General features: G+C 35.7%; 1 protein-coding gene across 18 annotated transcripts in view; it reads right to left on the bottom strand.

Moving 5' to 3' along the window:
• Positions 1–22,342, bottom strand: part of DLG1 (discs large MAGUK scaffold protein 1) — a 256,957-nt gene that overhangs the window by 74,375 nt on the left and 160,240 nt on the right. For all 18 annotated transcript variants that reach the window (XM_070509126.1, XM_070509131.1, XM_014868119.3 and 15 more), the window contains 5 exons: positions 20,009–20,133; positions 17,130–17,299; positions 16,030–16,166; positions 10,969–11,113; positions 1,796–1,913 (listed from right to left, as the gene is read on the bottom strand). In XM_070509126.1, coding sequence (XP_070365227.1) covers positions 1,796–1,913; positions 10,969–11,113; positions 16,030–16,166; positions 17,130–17,299; positions 20,009–20,133 — 695 coding nt within the window. The remainder of the gene's footprint in view (positions 1–1,795; positions 1,914–10,968; positions 11,114–16,029; positions 16,167–17,129; positions 17,300–20,008; positions 20,134–22,342) is intronic.

The following is a 22,342-nucleotide window of genomic DNA, read 5'->3' on the forward strand; positions in this document are numbered from 1 at the left end:
TGTGCTAAGTAAAACAAGCCAGACATAAAAGGATAAATACTATAAGATTTCACTTATATGAACAATCTAGAATAAGCAAATTCATAGAGACAGGAAGTAGAGTAGAAGTTACCAGAGGCTGGGAGAACAAGGAAATGGGGAGTTATTGCTTAATGGTTAGAGTTTGTCTGAGGTGATGAAAAGGTTTTGGAAATAGATAATGGTGATGGTTGCATGACATTTGAATGAATTAATGCCACTGAAATGCACATCTGAAAATGGATAAAACAGCAAATTTTATGTTATACAGATTTTACCATAATTTAAAAAATTAATAATGTAATATACGAAAAATCACTAATTGTACACTTCAAATGGGTTAACTATATGCTGTGTGAATCATATCTCAACGAAGCTGTTAAAAAATGAACGTTAGGATCATCAACTGTTTGTATGTTGGGATTTCTTTTCTTTTTCTTTTATCTCACATTACCAATTATAAAATCTCCAAATGATTGCTTAGGGTCAAATTGTGGAGAACTTCTAATATGAGGGGAAAGATTTTTTGTACTTCATTATCTTGGCAAAGTAGTGTTATTATCAAAACGGAGTGATAAAACACAACCCATTTTAGAAAGACATATTCAGTAATCAGCCACCTGACTGTCACAGAAAAGTCAACAGGTAGACCTGTTGTGTAAAACTAAAAAGGCAATACAATATTCTAGACAAGAGATATTGTGAAAAAAAGATAGGGAACAACAATCAAGATGCTAACATATTTTTTAGTTTGAAAAATATGCAGAGATTAAAGACTAAATAAGCCAGCGATTTTTCCTCTTTACGTCTATAAATAGGTACTAAATGAAAATAACAATAACCACCATAAAATGGCCATGACAGATCAGTATAGGAAGACAGCCTAAAGACAGTTTCGAAAATTTATATCACAAACACTATTCTTTCTGCAAATTTTCATTCCAAACATAATTACTGAGCACCTATTAAATTAAGTTCTCGACACTGCTGACTCCTGAAGAGGAGAACGAAGACAAACACTCCTGTCTGACCTTGAAGAGACCACGGCCTAGAGTCAAGCAACTGACAAAGAATAATTCAATTATGAAGGTTCAAAAATAACACGTGCTAAACAACATAATGAAGACAGAAAAACAGATACTAATTGGCATACATTTAATATTAAATGCTATAATTAATAAATACTTGTACAAATTATAAAGCAAACTGTACAAATATAATGTCTTATAACTATACTGAATATGTGAATTCACTTATTTTTTCCCACCTAGTTAAGAGTTCTTAGGAAATAAAAAGAGAGTTAATCCGCGAACTTTAGCGCAGTTAGTAATGTTAGATGAAAGTAAATTTTAAGTGTCAGGCTATCAAAGATATATATCAAACAAAGAAAACCACTTGACTTCTGAACACAAATTAAATAATTTCCATAATATTTTATGATGTACATTAGATAAGAAATATATGAAAAGTTAGTTTCAAATATGCATAAATATTCTTAACTTAGTTTTACCTAATCTAATTTCTAAGGACAATTTACTAATCTTTAAAAAACATAGTAATGTCAGAAAAAACAGGAATGATTTATTTGGAATATAAAATATGTTTACATTTCAGGCTCTTCAATGAATCTCTATGAAAAAAATTAAGGTTTAAGTTCATCATCTGTCAATAAAATGTTTTAGTCCTGAAAATTGTGGCTATATCTTACTCGGCTCATTATCACTCCATCTAATAGTTGGCTTTATGTAAGAAGGATGAAGAATGTGCAGTTCCTTACCTTGTAATTTCATCATCACCAAGCACTGCTTTTGAAACGGGTGAGTATCTGGCTGGTGATGCTGGTGTCTGGCCCAAGTAGGAAGATGGGCTAACATGGTTATCAACAGGCTGAGAAGCTTCAAAATAAAGTAAAAAACACTTGAAAAATCAAACAAGTCATTCAGTACCACATTTGTGAATTATCAATTTGAAGGTTAGTTAATGTGTAATTCATAATCACTTACTCATGTAACAATTTGGTAGAGAAGATTTATCAGGTAAAAAAATTAGACAGGCTCAAGTTTCCAGGTAAAAACTAGTTTAGATATTTAGATCAGTAAAGCAAACTTATTCCATTTGGTTTCTTTTGATAACACAGAACTAAAAAGAAGTTTTACATTAACTGATTTGTACAACGAAATCCAGGACAGCTCACGTAAAGATGGTCATAGAAATGACTAAAATAATCCTGAAGTACCATAACTGTATTTTTCTGAGTTTATTTTGCAGATTACTATTTTAAAAAAGTATATATATACACTCAAAATTTGATTTTGAATAATGAAAATCAAAAGCTTAAAAACACGTGCAAAAAGACTATGCTTGACAAAGTTTTAAAATAGATTGAGGGACTTCTGGTTTCCAGTTTGGCATATACGAAGGTTGGAAGTCATCATTCTGTCCTAACAACAATATGAAACATTAGTAACTCTTCTTTGTCAAGATAAGGGTGGTCACAAAGCAAACTGCTACGGAACTGGAGAGACAGGCGAATACAGAGAATCACACGCTGCCAGAGCAGAAACCTTTGCAGGAACTAGTACTGGGGTAGAGAAACCTGAACTGTAACTGACAAATTGGTGGAGGCTCAGTGTGGACAACTCTGAGGGTCAAATACTCTAGGCGGGCCAGTCACCAGGGGACCCCACACTTTCATGAGTTTTACCTCCTGGGATCTCTACCAGGCTCTCACAGTAAATACTGGAGAAAAATCCCCTCATACCTCTGACAGGAGCAAGGGAAAAGGAACCATTCTGAAATACACAAGAAGATTCTGTTCTTAACAAGAGTCTGCCTTCAGGAGAAGCTATTTAACCACAGCCTAACCTGCCGGGGTTTTGTCAGAGCCCAACTGGCCTGTGGGGAGGGAAATAACCAAGACCACTCTAGCCATCCTATCCGACCCAAGGGAGGATAGGGGGAACATTGAGAAGCACTGTGAATTTCACATTCCAGAGGCACAGGCTCACTAAAAGACTGAGCCCTAATCATAGGACTTAGAACACTTTCCACCCCCAACACGTTCACCACACTTCTAAGGGCCTATTTACAGCAGTTCCTTTTACAGTCTATCATGCCTGGCTATCAAGAAAAAAATGAGAAGACATACTAAAAGGAAAAAACACAGCTTGAAGAGCAAGCATCAGAACCAGACTCAGACATGGCAGAGAAATTGGACTTATCAGACCAGGAATTTAAAACAATGATTGATATGCTAATAGCCCTAATGGATAAAGTAAACAGTGTGTAAGAATAGACGTGCAATATAAGCAGAGAGATGGAAGTTGTAAGAAAGAAACAAAAAAATACTTCAGATCAAAAACATCGTAACAGAAACGAAGAATGCCTTTGATGGGCTTATTAGTAATCTGGACATGGCTCAGGGAAGAATCTCTGAGGTTGAGGATATTTTAATAGCAACCTCTAAAACTGAAAAACAAAGAGAAAATAAAGACTGAAAAAAAAAAAAAAGAAACCAAACTCCACAACAGAATATCCAAGAACTGTGGGACAACTACAAAAGGTATAACATACACATAACGGGTATACTAAAAGGAGAAAGAGGGGAAAAAGGAATAAAAAAATATTCGAAAGAATAATGACTGAAAATTTCCCCAAATTAATGTCAGATCCCAAACCACAGATCTAGGAAGCTCAGAGAATATGAAACAGGATAAAAGCCAAGAAAATTACACCTAAGCATATTCTTTTCAAACTACAGAACATTTTTTAAAAGGGGGAAAAATCCTGAAAGAAGCCACAGGAAAAAACCCACCTTACTGACAGAGGTGCAAAGATAAGAATTATGTCTGACTTCTCCTCAGAAGCCATTCAAGCAAGACAGTGGAGTGAAATATTTAGTGTTAAGAGAAAAAACCCACCCTTTATCTAGTAAGATTATCCTTCAAAAGTGAAGAAGCAATAAACACTTTCTTATACAAACAAAAAATTGAGAGAATTTGTTGCCAGTAGACCGGCCCTTTGAAATGTTAAAATAAGTTCTTTACAGAGAAGGAAAGTTGGTAGGTCAGAAACTAGTTATACATAAAGACAGGAAGAGCACTGAAGAAGAAATAGGAGAAGGTAAAACAAAAATTGATTTTTCTTATTGATGATCTAACAGATAACACTTTTGCAAGTCATAAAAAAAAAATAAATCGCTTTCCTACACACCAGCAACGAACAAATGGAATCTGAAATTAAAAACACAATACCATTTACATGAGCCCCCCTGAAAATGATATACTTAGGTATAAATATAACAAAATATATAAGAAGATCTACGTGAGGAAAACTATAAAATTCTGATGAAAGATATCAAAGAAGTAAATAACTGGAGAGATACTCCACGTTCATGGATAGGAAGATTCAATACTGCCATCATTAGTTCTTCCCAACTTGATCTATAGATTCAGTTCAAACCCCAAATATCAGCAAGTTATTTTGTGGATACTGTCAAACTGATTCTACAGTTTATATGGAGAGGCAAAAGACCCAGAATAGCCAACACAATATTGAAGGAGAAGAACATGGTTGGAGGACTGACACTACCTGAGTTCAAGACTTCCTACAAAGCTACAGTAATCTTTTGTGGTATTGACAATATAATAGAAAAATAGATCAATGGAACAGACTAGAGAGTCCAAAAATACATCTATATAAATATAGTCAACTGATGTCTGATAAAGGAGCAAAGGCAATACAATGGAGCAAAGACAATCTTTTCAACAAACGGTGTTGGAATGACTGGACATAAAAAACCCAAATCTGGACATAAACCTTACAAAAATTAACTCAAAATGAATCATAGACTTAAATGTAAAATGCAAACCTATAAAACTCCTAGACGGCAACATAGGAAAAAGTCTAGATGATCTTGGGTGTGGCAATGACTTTTCAGGTACAACACCAAAGGCACGATCTATGAAAGAAAGAATTTATAGGCTAGACTTGATTAAAATTAAATGTTTCTGCTCTGCAAAAGATACTGTCTAGAGAATGAAAGGACAAACCACAGACTGGGAGAATACATTTGCAAAAGATATCTCTGATAAAGGACTATCAGCCAAAATATATAAAGAACTCTTAAACTCAACAAACAACCCAATTTAAAAATGTACCAACAACTCTTAACAGACACCTTACCAAAGAAGATATACAGAGTGCAAATAAGCATATGAAAAGGTGCTCCACATCATATGTCATCAGGGAAATGCTAATTAAAACAACAAGATACTGCTGTACATCTATTAGAATGGCCAAAATACAGAACATTGAGAATACCAAATGCTGGAGTAAAAGGAACTCTCATACACTGCTGGTGGGAATGCAAAATGGTAGTCACTTCGGAAGACACTTTGGTAGTTTCTTCTAAAACTAAACATATTCTTACCATACAACCCAGCAATCACACTCCTTGGTATTTACCCAAAGGAGTTGAAAACTTACGTCCACACAAAAACTTGCTCACGGATGTTTATAGCAGCTTTATTTATAATTGCCAAAACTGAGAAGAAACCAAGACATTCTTCCATAGGTGAATGGACAAATAAACTGTGGTACATCCAGACATAGGGTTACTCAGCTCTAAAAAGAAAAGAGCTATCAAGCCATGAAAAGATACGGCAGAACCTTAGATGCATTTACTATGTGAAAGAAGCCAACCTCATACTGGATGGTTACATACATGAGTGTTACATATTGGATGATTCCAACTACACGACAAAGGTTAAATACTGGATGATACATAACAAAGGTTACATACTGGATGATTCCAACTACACGACATTCTGGAAAAAGCAAAACTATGGACACAGTAAAAAGATCAGTGGTCACCAGGGATTAGAGCAAGGAACAGGCAGAGCACAGGATTTTTAGGGGAGTGAAACTACTCTGTATGATACTATGATGGTGAATACATGTTATTATACATTTGTGCAAACCCACAGGACAAATACCACCAAGAGCGTACCTTAAGGTAAACTATGAGTTTTGGGCAACAACGTGGCAATGTAGGTTCATAAATCGTAACAAATATACCACTCTGCTGGGGAATGTTGATAAGAGGAAAGGCGATGCACATGTCGGGGCAGGTGGAATGTGGGAAATTTCTGTACTTTGTATTTAATTTTGCTGTGAATCTGAAATTGCTCTAAAATATAAAGTCTATTAAAATAAAACCTATGTCCTGACACCAGCTCAGATTTGTTATTCCAATTTATAATTATTCTTTTTAATGCACCGTGAATGGAAACCTGATAAAAAGTAAAAATAAAAAATAAGCAAAAACTATCTATTGGTGCATTTCAATAACAAATGTCATTGATAGGTTGTAATTCTAACAAGAGCTAAGAACAGAAAACTTCCTGACCCAGGTAAGCAACACATTTCAATTGTAGCTTCCAAAAAACACAACACACCTGAATCATCTGCACCATTACTGAAATACACAGAAAGCAGTATTAAACTTTCTTGAGGCTTTAACTATGATAAAATTACACAGCATTTCAAAATTTGGCTGTAATATTTATTATTTAACCATCAATCTCTTCTTTCATTATATTACCAAGTGTCTTCTATGCCCAAGGCATTATAATACAAATTGGGAGTACAAAAATGCAAGGATCCTTAGTTTAAATTACTATAGTGGCCAGACAGGTAACATAAAGGAGCGAAGTGACCTTATCAAAGAAAATAGGTAATGACTGAAACTATGGTGTACTGGAAAAAAAAACGTATACTCTATCAAAAGGAGGTAGCATCTATACATCTCTGTCTCTCTGTAATCATACAAAAAGGAAAAAGTCTACAACGTCTACTGATAGTACAGGGCTTGGAAGCCCAGTCTATCTTTGCTATTACAGGTTTGCAGTATCCAATAGCAACTGTTTCTTGTCCAGTTCATATAAAAAATGCTCTTTTGCATTTGAGCCAAAAGACTTTCTACCAACGGCTCTTGACTTTGAAAGTCCAGTCTCTCCAGGGTGATAAGCACGATGTGTGATTTTCAAGGGAACTAGCACATTGCCCTAAAGCAACAGACACTCATGTGAATCTCTGCAATTACTGGCCTTCCAAAGTTCAGAGTTTACTGTTTTTTGACTCAACTTTCTTTGCTGCATTAACAAGTCTGGACGGAACAAAAAAACAACTAGACAAGAACTTCAGTCAACTGCCCAAGCCAGGAAATGTACTCCCAATGTGTTTTCCCTGCCATATCCAGACTGTGCCTTTATTCAATGGATCCTTTCTGGAGGAGTCATTCTCACTCGTAAGGCATAACATTTCACACAGCGGGGACTAAAAATTAATGTTCCTATCAAAGAAATGACAGCTCCTTCAAAGAAGGATCAGTTAAAACAATGCTAATTCCCACCCCCAAAATCCTATGTAAAAAGATTCACCAGGAAACTACAAAACAAGGCAGCCTAATTTACTGTCTTTAACTATCAAGATTAATGACCCAAGCCCTCCAAGGTTTGGGAGAAAAGCAAGTGGAGGAGTTTGAAGTAAAAGTGGGAAGAGATCAGTGGTCAAATCAGAAGTTTAGCCTTCCAGCTGAAGAGAATGTACTGCAAAAATGAGAAGATATGGGCCAGCACCGTGGCAAAGTGGTTAACGTTCTGCCTGCTCTGTTTTGGCGGCTCGGGTTCATGGGTTCGGATTCTGGGTGCAGACCTACTCCACTCATCAGCCATGCTGTGGAGGTTTCCCACATACAAAGTACACAAAGACTGGCACAGGTGTTAGATCAGAGCTAATCTTCCTCAAGGGAAAAAAAGAGGAGGATGGGGGCTGGCCCTGTGGCTGAGTGGTTCAGTTCTCGCACTCTGCTTCAGTGGCCCAGGGTTTCACTGGTTTGGATCCTGGGCGTGGACCCAGAAGCACTGATCAAGCCATGCTGAGGCAGCATCCCACATAGCACAAATAGAAGGACCTACAAGTAGAATATACAACTATGTACTGGGGCCTTTGGGGAGAAGAAGAAGAAGAGGAAAAAAGAAGATTGGCAACAGATGTTAGCTCAGGTGCCAATCTTTAAAAAAAATAAAGAATGGGGCTGTTCCAGTGCTGCAGCGGTTAAGTGCGCACGTTCTGCTTTGGCAGCCTGGGGTTCACCGGTTCGGATCCCGGGTGCAGACATGGCACCACTTGGCAAAGCCATGCTGTGGTAGGCATCCCACATATAAAGTAGAGGATGATGGGCACGGATGTTAGCTCGGGGCCAGTCTTCCTCAGCAAAAAACGAGGAGGAGTGACAGCATATGTTAGCTCAGGGCTAATCTTCCTTAAAAATAAAAAGAAAAGAAAAAAAGAAAAAAGAAGAAGATTGACAACGGATTTTAGCTCAGGGCGAATCTTCCTCACCAACAAAAAAGAGGAGGAAGATAGAGAATGCAAAAGCATGAGCATTTTAATGTCAGCAGAGAAACTATGTTCTCTATCAGATCCAATGAACATTTTCTTCTTCAGTAATAAACCTACTTTAATTCCCAGGTACCATATTTTGGTTATTATACATATTTTGATTACAACCACAATAGTATGGCCCCATCTGAGATCTATGATCATAACTCAAAGTAGAATTTTGTGCTTTTCTCCAGTCATGTTCTGCTTTTTAGGGAATAGGAATGGAGGAAGACAGCAGGTTGAATGAAAAAGGAGGGGGCAAGGGTGTAGAAGATACATGCAAGGAAGTAAGTATCATGACAAATCACGGAAGCTAAGCTAAAAAAAAGTAGACAAGTGGAGACACGGGGGGGAATCAAGTGATAGTGTCACATGATTGAAGGTCAAAATGAGGATGAATTGCTAGAACAGGGGTAAATGAACCGAGGATGGCAGTCAGAGGACGGGATAGCTTAAACCAAGATTTCAGAGGTTATGAATGTATTGATAATGATAAGACCTAAATTATTATCTCGGAAGTATCAGAGCTGGAGTAGAAGGCAGGATAGTTAAAAAGGAAGTGATCAAGAAACAAAGCAGCAAGGTTGTTAAATGAATTATCAGTGTGGATTTTGCTTGGACATCACTAAGAATGACGACGTGAACAGCAGAGGCAAGAAGGACAATGGGTCTGACCCTAAGATCTCCAGTGACCAAAGCCAGAATGATGAGGAGGACAGCAGATGACTAACGATGTAAGGGATAGGCGGGAAGCTGAATAGTCTGACGGCAAGGGCTTCAGCAGGGTTGATGGTTAAAAATTGTTTACATGAAAAGTTTAAAACACAAATACTTTTTAAAAAACAAATTATTTATGAACTGCATATGTAGTTTGAACATGGACTGGAAGTATACAACCAAATTCACAGTTGTAGTTGCCTAACAAAGAGGGAAACGGAAATAGAATGTTATACTTAAACTTTTTCATAATGTTCCATTAGTTCAATATTAGATTAAAAAAAAGGAAAGAAATATCCTACCTATCCCCATAAGGAAAACAACTCATCCTTATTTAATCATTACTCTTTAAGACGAGCTCTTCCATTTTTTAAATGTCATATTATTATATATAAAAACAGATAATTCAATAAGAAAATAACATTTTTTTTCAGTTCAACATATTTGTAACAAGCAGTCTGGCTATCTATATTTGGCCATAATCAGGACACCAATTCTCAATTCGTGGAACAACTGTCATAAATGTGCACATAGTTGTCTTCAACTCATAAGGCAGCATAACAAATAAATAAAATTGATACTTAAGTTGGTGAATAAAATGCTATTAAATATTTTTATTAAATAATAAAATGCTATTATTGAATTTGCATCTCTAATCACAAATAAAAATACATAAAGATCTTATATAAAGTTTGTCTGCAAGACCAAATAAATGTAAGAATTTTAACAAGTAAAGCAAAGTTCTTTTCTGACACAAACGAAGTGAAAGGCAGCATCTCTGTCCATTAAGAGAGGCTGAATGCTATTAAGGAAAAAATTCAGTTATACTTGAGTAATTAATGAATCAATGAGCATAAAATAAAGATGTATGACTGGAGAATGGTATATATATTTCAACATATATTTTGCATTTAACTTATACTGATTAGTGATGGTAACAAACTTTGACAGTTTTAAAATTAGAAACATTGCCACTTCCAAAATCACAAATATCTCTAAAATTTCCTAATTTAAAAAAGGATAACTTGGAAAAGCAGATTACAAAGAGTGCATTTAAGACCTTTATTATACCTGGGTGCTTCCACTATCACCTCAATGCACTAAACAAGTAAAACCATTTTTCAACCAACACACACACATTAAAAATACATTTAAATCTCATCTCAGCTTGTATATTTAAAAAACTGAAAATCAATAGGAAACTTAAAATTACGTAAGTACTTCCACAATAACAATTCTGTAACACAATTGTATTGCACACAAATATAGTTTAGGCAATACACTAGGAGCTTGAAGTACGAATATCTGTGCTCAAATAGCTGAGAGTACAGAAAATCCCAAGTTTCAGAAATATTTTAAAAGCAGTGTTTCTCAAAGTGTAGTTCATGAACCAGTGGCACCAGAAGCATCAGAATTGCCTTACTTATTAAAAGAATTGCTTGTTAAAGTAAATTTCTGTGCTCCATCCCCAAACTATCAGAACAAAACAATAATCTGAATTATCTGCAAATACCTTTGGTGACTATTATTTACAAGAAAGTTTGAGAATCAGTGCTTTAAATGTTAAAAATAATTACTATCATAAAATAGTAAAGGAGAAAGTTACCCTCCCCCACCTTATGATGATGATTCTGACTTAAAATTGATTTTTTAAAACTATTAGGTTAAAACACTTAACAGTTCCTTTAAAAATATTGGTATAATGTTTAAATTTTATATTGGAAAAGTTTCATTAAAATATATTACATCTCTGGCAAGAAGACAGATTTAAGCAAACAGACTTACAGTTGGTTATACCAGGTGGTGCGTAGCCATCATTCATATACACACTTGTGGGTTTTGCCACTTTCAAATAAACAAAATCAGATGTGTTCTTTAAGGCGGTTACTGCTTCTTCATGAGTAACTTCTTCTAAACACACACTATTCACCTAAAAGAAAATCCCAAAAGACATTTATTTTAAGACATTTTCACTTGCCTTCTGCTTTTAGGTTATAAACAATTACACCAAAAGACCAAGAAAATGAGAGTGTGATCTAAGGACTATAAAGGTGCATGGAAAGAAAACACCCATTTTTATCGTCTATGATATCAGGAAGTTGCTTATGACGATAAGTGAAGTTGTTTATGGATGCTAATGAAACAGCCAGTTTTGATTCCAGCCCCCATTTCTTCCAATCCCTGAGCCTGAATCTCCTTCCACTCTCAGGTATTTAGGAATGTGTATGGGTATATTTTAGTTGTGTGTTTTTTTTTTTTTAAAGAAAATGAGACCATACTCAAGTTTTTGGTCAGCAACTGGATTTTTTAATATGAGGTATCTTAAAGATCTTTCCACGTTGGGACACACAGAATTACTTCATTTTTAAAACTTGTTGCACACCACCCCATTGTTTGGTTATATCATAATTTATTAGGCCATTCTAACATTAATATGTATTTGAACTGTACTAAATAAACAGCTTTAGTAAATTTATATTCACCACCACAGAATACAAGTGCTCATTTACTAGAATCTCACCAACAATGAATATTTATCAATTTGTAAAAAAAGTCTGTAAAATGACATATGTTTTAATTTGTACATAAGTTATATTTAAATCTGTACTTCTATTGTTAATAGTCAAAAGTTGAGATTTTTTTCAATTATTTATTGGCCATTCATCTATCTTTTGTATAGAAAGGCAACTGATTTTAAGTAGTGATGATGTATCCTGCAACCTTGCTAAACTTGTTTATTAGTTCTATTGTAGGTTCCTTAGGATTTTCTATATACAATATGATGTAATCTGCAACTATAGTTTTACTTTTTCTTTCCCAGTCAAATGTATTTTTCTTTTATTGCCCTAGCTAGACTCCTTAGTACAATGTTGAATAGAAGTGGTAGTTTGTGTCTTTCTAGGAATTTGTCCATTTCATCTAAATTATCTAATGTGTTGGCATCTAGTCGTTCATAAATAAAAGTATTCCTGTATGTCCCCCTCTTTCATTCCCAGTTTTAGAAATTTGAGTCTTCTCTTTTTCTTAGCCTATCTAGCTAAAGGTTTGTCAAGTTTCTTGACCTTTTCAAAGAACTAAGTTTAGGTTTGGTTGATCTCTATGGTTTTACTATTCCCTATTTCATTAATTTCTGCTCTAATCTTTATTCTTTCCTTCCTTCTGCTAGTTTTAGGTTTAGATTGTTCTTTTTGGTAAACATTTTTTTTTGCAAAGAAATAAAACACTATAATGTTTATAATACTTTAAATTACAACATACTAAACAAATACCTATTTTAAAGTAGTTTTCATTTCCCTAATTTTGTACCTTTATAATTGACAGTAGGAGTGTTTTAGATGTCTTCACAAAAATTTCTAAAGGTCAAAGAACAACTGCAACTTTCCCAGTTGATCATTAACACTGCTTTGCAGGGTTTCAGCTGCATGGTCATTTTTATGGTCCCACACTACCATGCATAGTGAGGATTGCCTGCACTTTGAAATATACAGCTGTGGCATACTGTTTCTTTGGTGGCCTGCAATGAGCCATGGATCTTGGTATTCACACCCTTGTAAAATCTGAATCTTGCTTGGCCATGTAACTAGCTTTACTCAATGAGACATTAGTAACCCAGATGCAAAGAAAGGATTGATAGATGCCACACACTGGAGCTTGTGTTCTGGGAAAGCTTACTCTTAGTACATCCCTCCCAGAACCTGGCCACCATACTGTGAGAAACCCAACTTAACCATGTGGAGAGGCCACTGGAGAATTAAACACCTAGCTAATAGCCCCAGTTGAGCTCCCAGCTGACAGCCAATACCAACTTGACCACCATATGTGAGCCAACTTGGCAGTGGATCCTTGGCCCTAGCTGAGCCACTCCAGTTGACATTATGTGGAGTAGAGACAGGCTGTCCTGTCCAAACCCTACCCAAATTGTAGAAGTGTAAGCAAATAAATGATTATTGCTGTTTTAGCCACTAATTTTTGTGTTTTCTTATGCAGCATCAGAACACTGATAAAAGAGCTGACAAGATTTGCTGAGGGATTCAATGAGAAGTATGAAAGAAAGAGAATGATCCTAAAGTTTCAGACAAGGGCAAATAGAAGGATAAAGTTTCCATTTAATGAGAAGTGAAAACTGTACAAGGAGCAGGATATGGGGACCCGGGGAGGACTCAGACGTTCATTTTTAGATACACTGAGTTTGAGATGACTCTTGAGACATAAAAAAGGAGACTAGATGAAATCTCTCAGGGCTTTTCAAATGTTTTGACAAGAGCCACTGTGAAAAATTTTTATATTTCAGCCATGCACAAAACGTGTGTGTGTAAAAATAAAACTAAAGTTCAGAAAACAATACTTATCCCTATCATGTGCAATGAGACTCAGTAAGTTATGTGAAGACCTATCAAAGACAGAGAATGTATGAGGACTGAGTCCTGGATCACTTCAATGTTTAGAGGTGAGGGAGACGAGGCACGAAAAAGGAGAGTGAGGAGGGGTTAGTGAGATAAGTGGAATACCAAGACAGAGGGTGACCTTTAGGCAAAATGGAAAAAGTGTCCGAAGCAGGAGGAAGCCGTGTCAAATGCCTGATATGTCAATTAAGATGAGAACTAAGAACTGAATAATTTCAGTGGAATTATGACAACAAAAGCCACACTAAATAGCAAATCAGCATAAAGTGCTGGCTCCACATCACTAAAATTGATCCTAGAGAAACCAAAAAGAAAAATGTGGTATCTAAGAAATGAAAAAACAAAAGTGACAAACCCAGTGGAGAAAAAAGGCTGCTTTGAACTGGGGTGTGTGTGCGCGTGCACATGTGTGTGTTTGATGACGAGGGGGTTTTGGTTGTAGCCTGGGGAAAAAAGTGGCAAGTCACAGCCGTGAGAGGATAAGTTAGAGAAAAGCAGTTCAAGGTCAACCCTTTCATCTTCCCCATCATTAAGTCAAAAATAATCAGTCTAGCTCCTTGCTGCAACAATAAGCAGTCCTGGACAGAATGCAGAGCAAAGGAATCATTTCTATATTGCTGACGAAGAGTGTAAATTTTTACAAGCAGTCTGGAAAACAATACGTTTTTGTTATAATGTTACTAATAGGATATACCACGATCCATTAAATTACATTCTTAAATAGGTAAAGGTCTTGTACATGTTCACCAGAGCACACAGCAGCTCTTCTTAGCAGAATTATTCATAATACCAAAAAAGGGGGAATCACACAACTCACCACTATAGCAGACCTAGTTTATGTGCCTTTTCAAACTCACTTGAACCTACCTGCCCACCAGGACTTGGCTGCTTGCTTAGTGGAGAGTCCTGGCTACTGTTCCTCTCGCCTTGTCTCCTACCATTACCACCTCTTGCAGCCTCTTCTGGGCTAAGGGCTGGGTCTGGCATGGCTGGTGTGTTCCACACAGTGAGAGCTGTAATGTGTTAGAAGCCCATGCATGACCTGTCCAGACCACTGAGGCTCTAGCTCTTCCCACCACTTCTGAGTTCAGGGGAGGTGCTGGGCCAGGGACTATGGGAGCTGGCTTCCTAGCATTTGCCCAGATGAGCTGGGTGACACAGCCCAGAAATTTGGGACAGTTAACCCCCAGGGAGTAGATTCTAACTAACAAGAGACAGGAGACTAAAAGGGGCCAGCAGATAAATCCTTCTTTGCCCTAGACGGCTGGATTTAAGGGTTAGTGGTTCCACATCACCTGCCTGGAAGACTGTCCTACATGACAAGCAATGAGCTACATTTTCTCATTAAATTACAGCCAGCTCAGAAACAGAATACCTTACTCTGGCTTTCCCTCATTCTCTGGCTCACTTTTTATTTTCGCTCACTCTAGCTTCTCTAAGATTACAGTTCCCAATAATATGATAGCACAGCAGCTTTTCTTCATGTTTTGTTTTTCTAGGGAACATGGGCTAAGACAGTTATTGATGAAGACTGGATAAATAAATTGTGGTACAGTCCCAGAACAGAGTATTACATAGAGGTGAAATGAATAAATTTCAGCTCTAGGCAATAATATGGATGAGTCTCAGTAAAACAATATTGAGTAAAAAAGTATTAAAGGACTATATACAGCACAATAGCCTTTAAAAAAATTTCAAAACAATTAATACTAAACAGAATATTTAGGCATATGTACGTGATTAAACAATTTTTAAAAAGAAAAGGAGGGGCTGGCCCTCTGGCCGAGTGGTTAAGTTCACACGCTCTGCTTCGGTGGCCCAGGGCTTCGCTGGTTCGGATCCTGGGCGCTGACATGCCATCTTGAGACGGCGTCCCACATGCCACAACTAGAAGGACCCACAACTAAGATATACAACTATACATTGGGGGGATTAGGGGAGAAAAAGCAGGGAAAAAAAAATATATTGGCAACAGTTGTTAGCTCAGGTGTCAATCTTTAAAAAAAAAGCAAAGGAACGAGAAACAGATTGTTGATATTCTAGTTCTTGAGTTAGGGAATGACTAGCAGTTTTCATCATATTATAAACAAAATGAAATAAAGTCAAAAAAAGGAAAAAAGAAGGTCACACAAGAATAAAGGATGACACTGTTATAAAACTAAGGATTATGATTAAACAATTCTAGGCATCCAAGCCCCTAACCCTTCAACAAAAAAGAGGAGGAAAAAGAAAAAAAAAAAGAATAGAAGGAAAAGAGAGGGAAGCTGGTAGAGGACATAGCAAATAAAGATAATACCAAAAAACATTTTTGATTTTGACTAAAGCAAGGATTCACTCATTTAAATATCATTTAAACATTTTTGGCATGTAGAAATTCTAGGGTCTGTCAGGAAAAAAGAAGACATCAAAATGATTTTTGTAACAATAGATTTCTTATACTTACTGCTAAAAGTTTATCTCCAATTTGAAGTTTACCATCTTTATGTGCTGCACCTCCTTCAATTATTTTGGTAACATAGATGCTATTATCCCCAGGAATATGCTGATTTCCAACACCTCCAGCAATGCTGAATCCAAGACCTGTTTGGAAAACACTAGTTTTAGAATCTCATCAATAAATGAGAACTTCAGTCCAGAAAGAAATGGCTGAAAAGTAGAAGGTGATAATTTCATCACACTAACTTTTTTAAAAATAGAAAAGAACCCATTTACTTACTTTTTAAATCCCAAGTATTTGTTCTGCAATCAGGGACAATGATGAATAAGTGCTCCTATAGTTAGAAATAAGTTCCTTTTTTCTTCCAGGTTACTTCTTAAAGCTCTTTGTAAATGCATTTGTTAGTTCAAAGAGACAATGTAAAATTATGTTTCACTTTTGTTTCCATCATAATTGTGTTTCTTACTAACACTTTTAATACACTGGCAAGATTAAAACAATTGAGAAAAAATAAAATGGTCTGTTGGTGGGCAGAACTAATAGGCTTCAGAATTGTGGGTAACTTGGTTCTTTTTCCAATATTCTATGAATGAATTTTAAATAGGGAATTTCTGTAATTCATAACTCTCTCAGCTTCAACACCAATTTGTAGCTCTCTATTCCTTTTTTAATTTGTTGGAATACCACCTCTTCCACGAAGCCACAAATTAGAATCAGTATTTCCATTTATCCTCAATCTCATCAATATTTTCAAAATTCGGAAATCACATCTTAACAGTCCTCACTGTAGATGTAACGGCTAATGACACACTCACAAATATTCTTTCTTCTTTGAACTTAGCCTGCGTATCTGCATTTAATGTACTTTGTACATAACTGATTTCAAGTTAATATCAACACTATACACGACCTTTAAAGTGTTTAAGTGGAATTCTACTTAAGACAAAAATCACTAGAAATAACGGAGACATTCTAAAAATTCACATAAGGTCTGTAGCTTACCAGTATTGCTAATCTTAGAATGTCGGTCACAAATAACTTCATAGTTACATTTAACTCAGAGATTTCTTACTTAATAATTTGTCTTAGTTTGATTTATTTCATACCTTTAGGACCTTTAATGAGCTTTATTTCCATTATTTTTTCTGATATTGGTTTCCGTCTTTTTACATACAATCGTACAATAGACCCTGCTTCTTTCAATGCTTCAACTGCTTTACTGTGTGTCACATCACGGACATCTACTTCATTTACTCGCAATATACAGTCATTGACCCTGAGGAAAAAATATTAAAAATTAAAATTAATTATTAAAAATTTAAATATCGACTTTTCCTTTGCCAATTATTTCTTGTCATTTTCATTTTTAAGGTAAGGAGAATTATTTATTAGTAGAGAATATATAAATCAAGAAACTCCATGTCAAATACTCCATGTATCAAATACCCACATAAATAAATAACAAACATTTCCCAAGGGCCAGTAAAAGAAACAGTATAAATAATAGATTATTACATGAAAATATTAAATCATTATGACAGCTGTAATTTGTATGCTTATTGTATGCTTGTTATGTGTATGCATTAGATACTTTACAAAAACAGCAAATATTTATTTAGCACTAACTACATGTCAGGTACTTCTTTTAGTGTTTTAGCCCTTACAACAATCTGTAAGATAGATATATATTTATATCCCTGTTTTACAGATGGAGAAACTGAGGCACAAAGAGTTTAACTAACTTTCTCAAGGCCACCCAGATGATGACTGACAGAACTGTGATTCAAAGATAAAAAACTGAGGTTCAGACTGAGTAATCACCTTAAGGTTAGAGAGACAGTAAGTGGCAAAACTGAGACTAATTCAGTGATTTATCCAAAAATAATTTTTTGATTGCTTTTTCCAATCTAGATAGATTTTAAAAAACAAACCTATCTATTGAAATTTATATGAAGTTAAAGATTATGCCAATTATTAAAAGGTTTCTCAAGTAAATAATTTACCCTTGACACAGTAATATATTTTTTTAAAGTTTGATTTATTCCTAGTCCTAACTTTTCCTCCTGGTTCTGGTCTCAGTTTCAATTGCATGATATTCCATTAGGGGAAAAAGAAAAAAAAAAGATGGTCATCTCAAATTGGGCAGGGAAGAGGAACAAAACACAATTAAAACATTAAAATTGATCCCGATAATTATCGAATTAACTTTTTTTTACAGGAAATAAATTCTATAACCAAAGACAGTGATAGCTTGGAGTTAGTACCACAGAAACGTTCTTCAGTGAAACAAACAGGACATTAATTTTTACATAAGAAGCATAAATAAAAGGCCAGTAACAGAATCAGAAAGTAAACGTCTACGTTCACATGAACAATCAAATTATTAATTTTGTATCTAACGAATTTCACTAAATATCACCTGTCACATCCAGTGAGAGGTAAAGCTTAGAAACTAAAGAGCTGCATGAGGTACCAACAGCCTTAAAATAAGATGTTTTGGGTGTGGAGAAAAGAGAAGCCTCATATACCACTGGTGGGAATGAAAACTGGTGCAGCCACTATGGAAAACAGTATGGCAATTCCTCAAAAAACTAAGAATAGAAATACCATATGACCCAGCTATCCCACTACTGGGTATCTATCCAAAGAACTTGAAATCAACAATCCAAAGTGACCTATGTACCCCTATGTTCACTGCAGCACTATTCACAATAGCCAAGACAGGGAAGCAATCCAAGTGCCCATTGACCAATAATTGGATAAAGAAGATGTGGTGTACACACACACACACAGTGGAATACTACTGAGCCATAAAAAAGACAAAATCATCCCATTTGCAACAACATGGATGGACCTGGAGGGTACTATGTTAAGCAAAATAAGCCAGACTGAGAAAGACAAACACTATATGACTTCACTAAAATGAGGAAGATAAACACATGGACAAAGAGAACAGTTCAGTGGTTACCAGGGGAAGGGGGTAGGGGGTGGGCACAGGGGGTGAAGGGGAGCACTTACATGGTGATGGACAAGAAATAATGTACAACTGAAATTTCACAATGATGTAAGCTATTATAAACTCAAAAAAAGAGATGTTTTTAACAGACCATATAAAAATCCTTAGTCTTAAAACTTTAGATGGTCACTGTATATAAAAAACAACAAACAAGGGAATAGGAAAATCTATGCCATAATCTATAGCCTATGGAAACAACAAAGTATGCTAAAGATATCTTCTGAAACGGAACACTAAATTTAAACAAGAGACTAATGTTACTTTTATCTATTCAATTAAGAAAATACAGTAATTTATTTAAAGTTTGCATCATCTTTATTCTTTGTAGTATGATACAAACCCAGATCTATATGATCCCCATTATCTTAAATAAGTTTCTATAGATGTTTCCCACCCAGAAAATAAAGGGAAAACATTTTGTGAATGTTATTTGAAAATACAAAGGGAAATCTCTACTTTTTATAAATCTGCTCACAAACATCTCAACCACCGATAAAACTTATTAGTCAAAATGTTATAATAGCTCAGGGGCTGGCCCTGTGGCTGAGTGGTTAAGTTCGCGCGCTCCGCTGCAGGCGGCCCGGTGTTTCGTCGGTTCGAATCCTGGGCGCGGACATGGCACTGCTCGTCGGACCACGCTGAGGCAGCGTCCCACATGCCACAACTAGAGGAACCCACAACGAAGAATACACAACTATGTACCGGGGGGCTTTGGGGAGAAAAAGGAAAAAATAAAATCTTTAAAAAAAAAAAAAAATGTTATAATAGCTCAGATAAAATTGAATTCTTAAATGACAAGAGGAAAACAATGCTTGGAGCACAATTATCTCATTCATTCTTGGTATTTGAGTATCTATCTTATGTAAGTTATTACGATAGAGTTTTTTATTTGTATTTATGACTGTTCGGTCTGCCTCAGAAAAATACACAAAGTGGATTCAGTATCACAACATAAAGTGCAAAACATACCGCAATCTTCCGTCTTGGGCAGCTGCTCCCCCTGCAATAATTTTGGTGATGAAAATACTTGAGTCATCTCCAATGTGTGGGTTGTCTGTACCTCCTGCAATGCTGAAACCAAGCCCTGAATTTCCCTGGGGATAGAAGAAAAAACATTCAAGACTGAATAAGAATTATCTTTATTGATAGCTTCCTGGCATTATAGGACCTAGAAACTGTACTAACATAGGGAACACACACACACAAAAGTGTATGTGTAAGGAATACAAAGATTCTAAATTAGGAAACTTAAAGAAAGCTCTTTTTTCTCTATGAAGAATTCAGAGGCATTACTGTTGGGTAGGTGAGCATGAAGAACACGTACTGAGCACTTTTGGAGTCTAGTCTATGGTTCTTTCTTTAAAAGTATGTGCAATTTGTCCCTGGATTAGTCATCCATCTGTACAGGTGTCACTATTAGGTCTCTTTCTTCCAGAGTGCATCTCACTCATGTTTGGTAAAACAAATCTCTTCTGAGAGAAAAACACTGAAGTGATCTTTCTGCTGCCATTATTTCTGAGTAGGTAAAACCTTTAAAAAAGCCTTTTAAAAAAGAGGTAGAAGGTGGTGCTCTCCTTCTGCTAGCTTTGCTATCAGCTTACTTTAAAATGACCAAATTGTATCTGCTAAGTAACAGGTGCCACCATGCTTGACGTGTTTAACCAAGACACTTGACTAGCAAAAGGCATTTTTGTTTTTGAGGAAGATTAGCCCTAAGCTAATATCTGCCACCAATCCTCCTCTTTTTGCTGAGGAAGACTAGCCTTGAGCTAACATCCGTGCCCATCTTCCTCTACTTTATATGTGGGACGCCTGCCACAGCATGGCTTGACAAGTTGTGTGTAGGTCTGCACCCAGGATCTGAACTGGCAAACACCAGGCCGCCAAATCGAACATGTGAACTTAACTGCTGCACCACTGGGCTGGCCCTGCAAAAGGCATTTTCTAATACTGAAAGCCCAACCTGAGTACTTAACATTGGTGAGCTTTCTTGATAGCAAAGTCAATTTTGCCAAAGTAGAGTTACTTTTTGCTTGTTTTACATTCTGCATTTTGAATAATATTTTCTTTGAAGAAAGGGTTCTACTGCTACAGAAAGTCTTCAAGAACAACTGTCCTAAGTAATAGTATTAAAAAACGCTTATCTTTGCAAGAAATGTTCTAACTCTGGCTTTCAGGCAACTCAAATAAGTGGATATATCCTGACCTATTACTTCACTGTTAGTATTAAACAGCTTAAACCTTCACTCTACTATGATGTGTCCTAACATTCTATTTTAGTCAATTTTTTTTTCAGTTTAAACACTTCAAGAGTTACTATATTTTCAATAATAGCATCAATAGGTTGTGTGAGGTTACCAAGTTACTCAGGTACTTGAGTTCTTGTTTTCATTTGCCTTTTAAAAATTGAGATATAATTTACATATAACATTGTATAAGTTTAAGGTGTACAATGAGTTGATTTTATACATTTATATACTGTAATATGATTACCACTGTAGCTTTAACTAACACCTCTATCATGTCACATAATTATCATTTATTTTTTGTGGCAAGAACATTTAAGATCCAGTCTCTCAGCAATTATGAAGTACATAATACAGTATTGTTGACTATAAGCAGTATGCTCTGCATTAGATCCCTAGAACTTATTCATCTTCTAGTTGCAAGTCTGTACCCTTTAATAACAGCTCTCCAATCCTGGTACTCAAGTTCTTTAATCAGCGAAAAATATAACACATAGTCACGACTTTAGAAAGAAATTTAAAAGGCACTGGAAAAGAATGAAAAATAAATAAAATAAAATGTTAGGATTATTTGTCAATTTTATCTCAATAAGGCTGGGAAAAAAAGACCAACAAAATACCATATTAAAATATGTACAGTACATTAATACTGAGCTTACTTGAAAGTTACTCAGTCGTTCACGTCACTTGAACAGGTGACCCAAATTTGGGTAGCAGGCAATAAACATCTATTATAAACGTAAAAGACTCTCTCAGGTCTATTTTCACTCAGTCTATTCTGGCAAATCCAATTATCTAGAGTTTTTGTCTTAAATATACAGATTCTCAGTTCTTAGGAAATTTACTTGTGTTGAACTCTTCATTTCCCCCAATGCTGGTCAGACAAGGTGGCATTACTAAAATATAGCATCAGTTGAATGCAGATATTCTTAAGGGGAAAATATTCAAGAAAATTTACACATCTGAATTGTACTCAAGTTATTTTCTCACTGGGGGAGTAAATGATAGTAAGTTTTCAATAGAGTCTTGTCCATTAGAACTATGACAATTATTTTGC

The sequence above is a fragment of the Equus asinus genome, chromosome 5, assembly GCF_041296235.1.
Source record: "Equus asinus isolate D_3611 breed Donkey chromosome 5, EquAss-T2T_v2, whole genome shotgun sequence".
NCBI classification, from domain to species: Eukaryota; Metazoa; Chordata; class Mammalia; order Perissodactyla; family Equidae; genus Equus; species Equus asinus.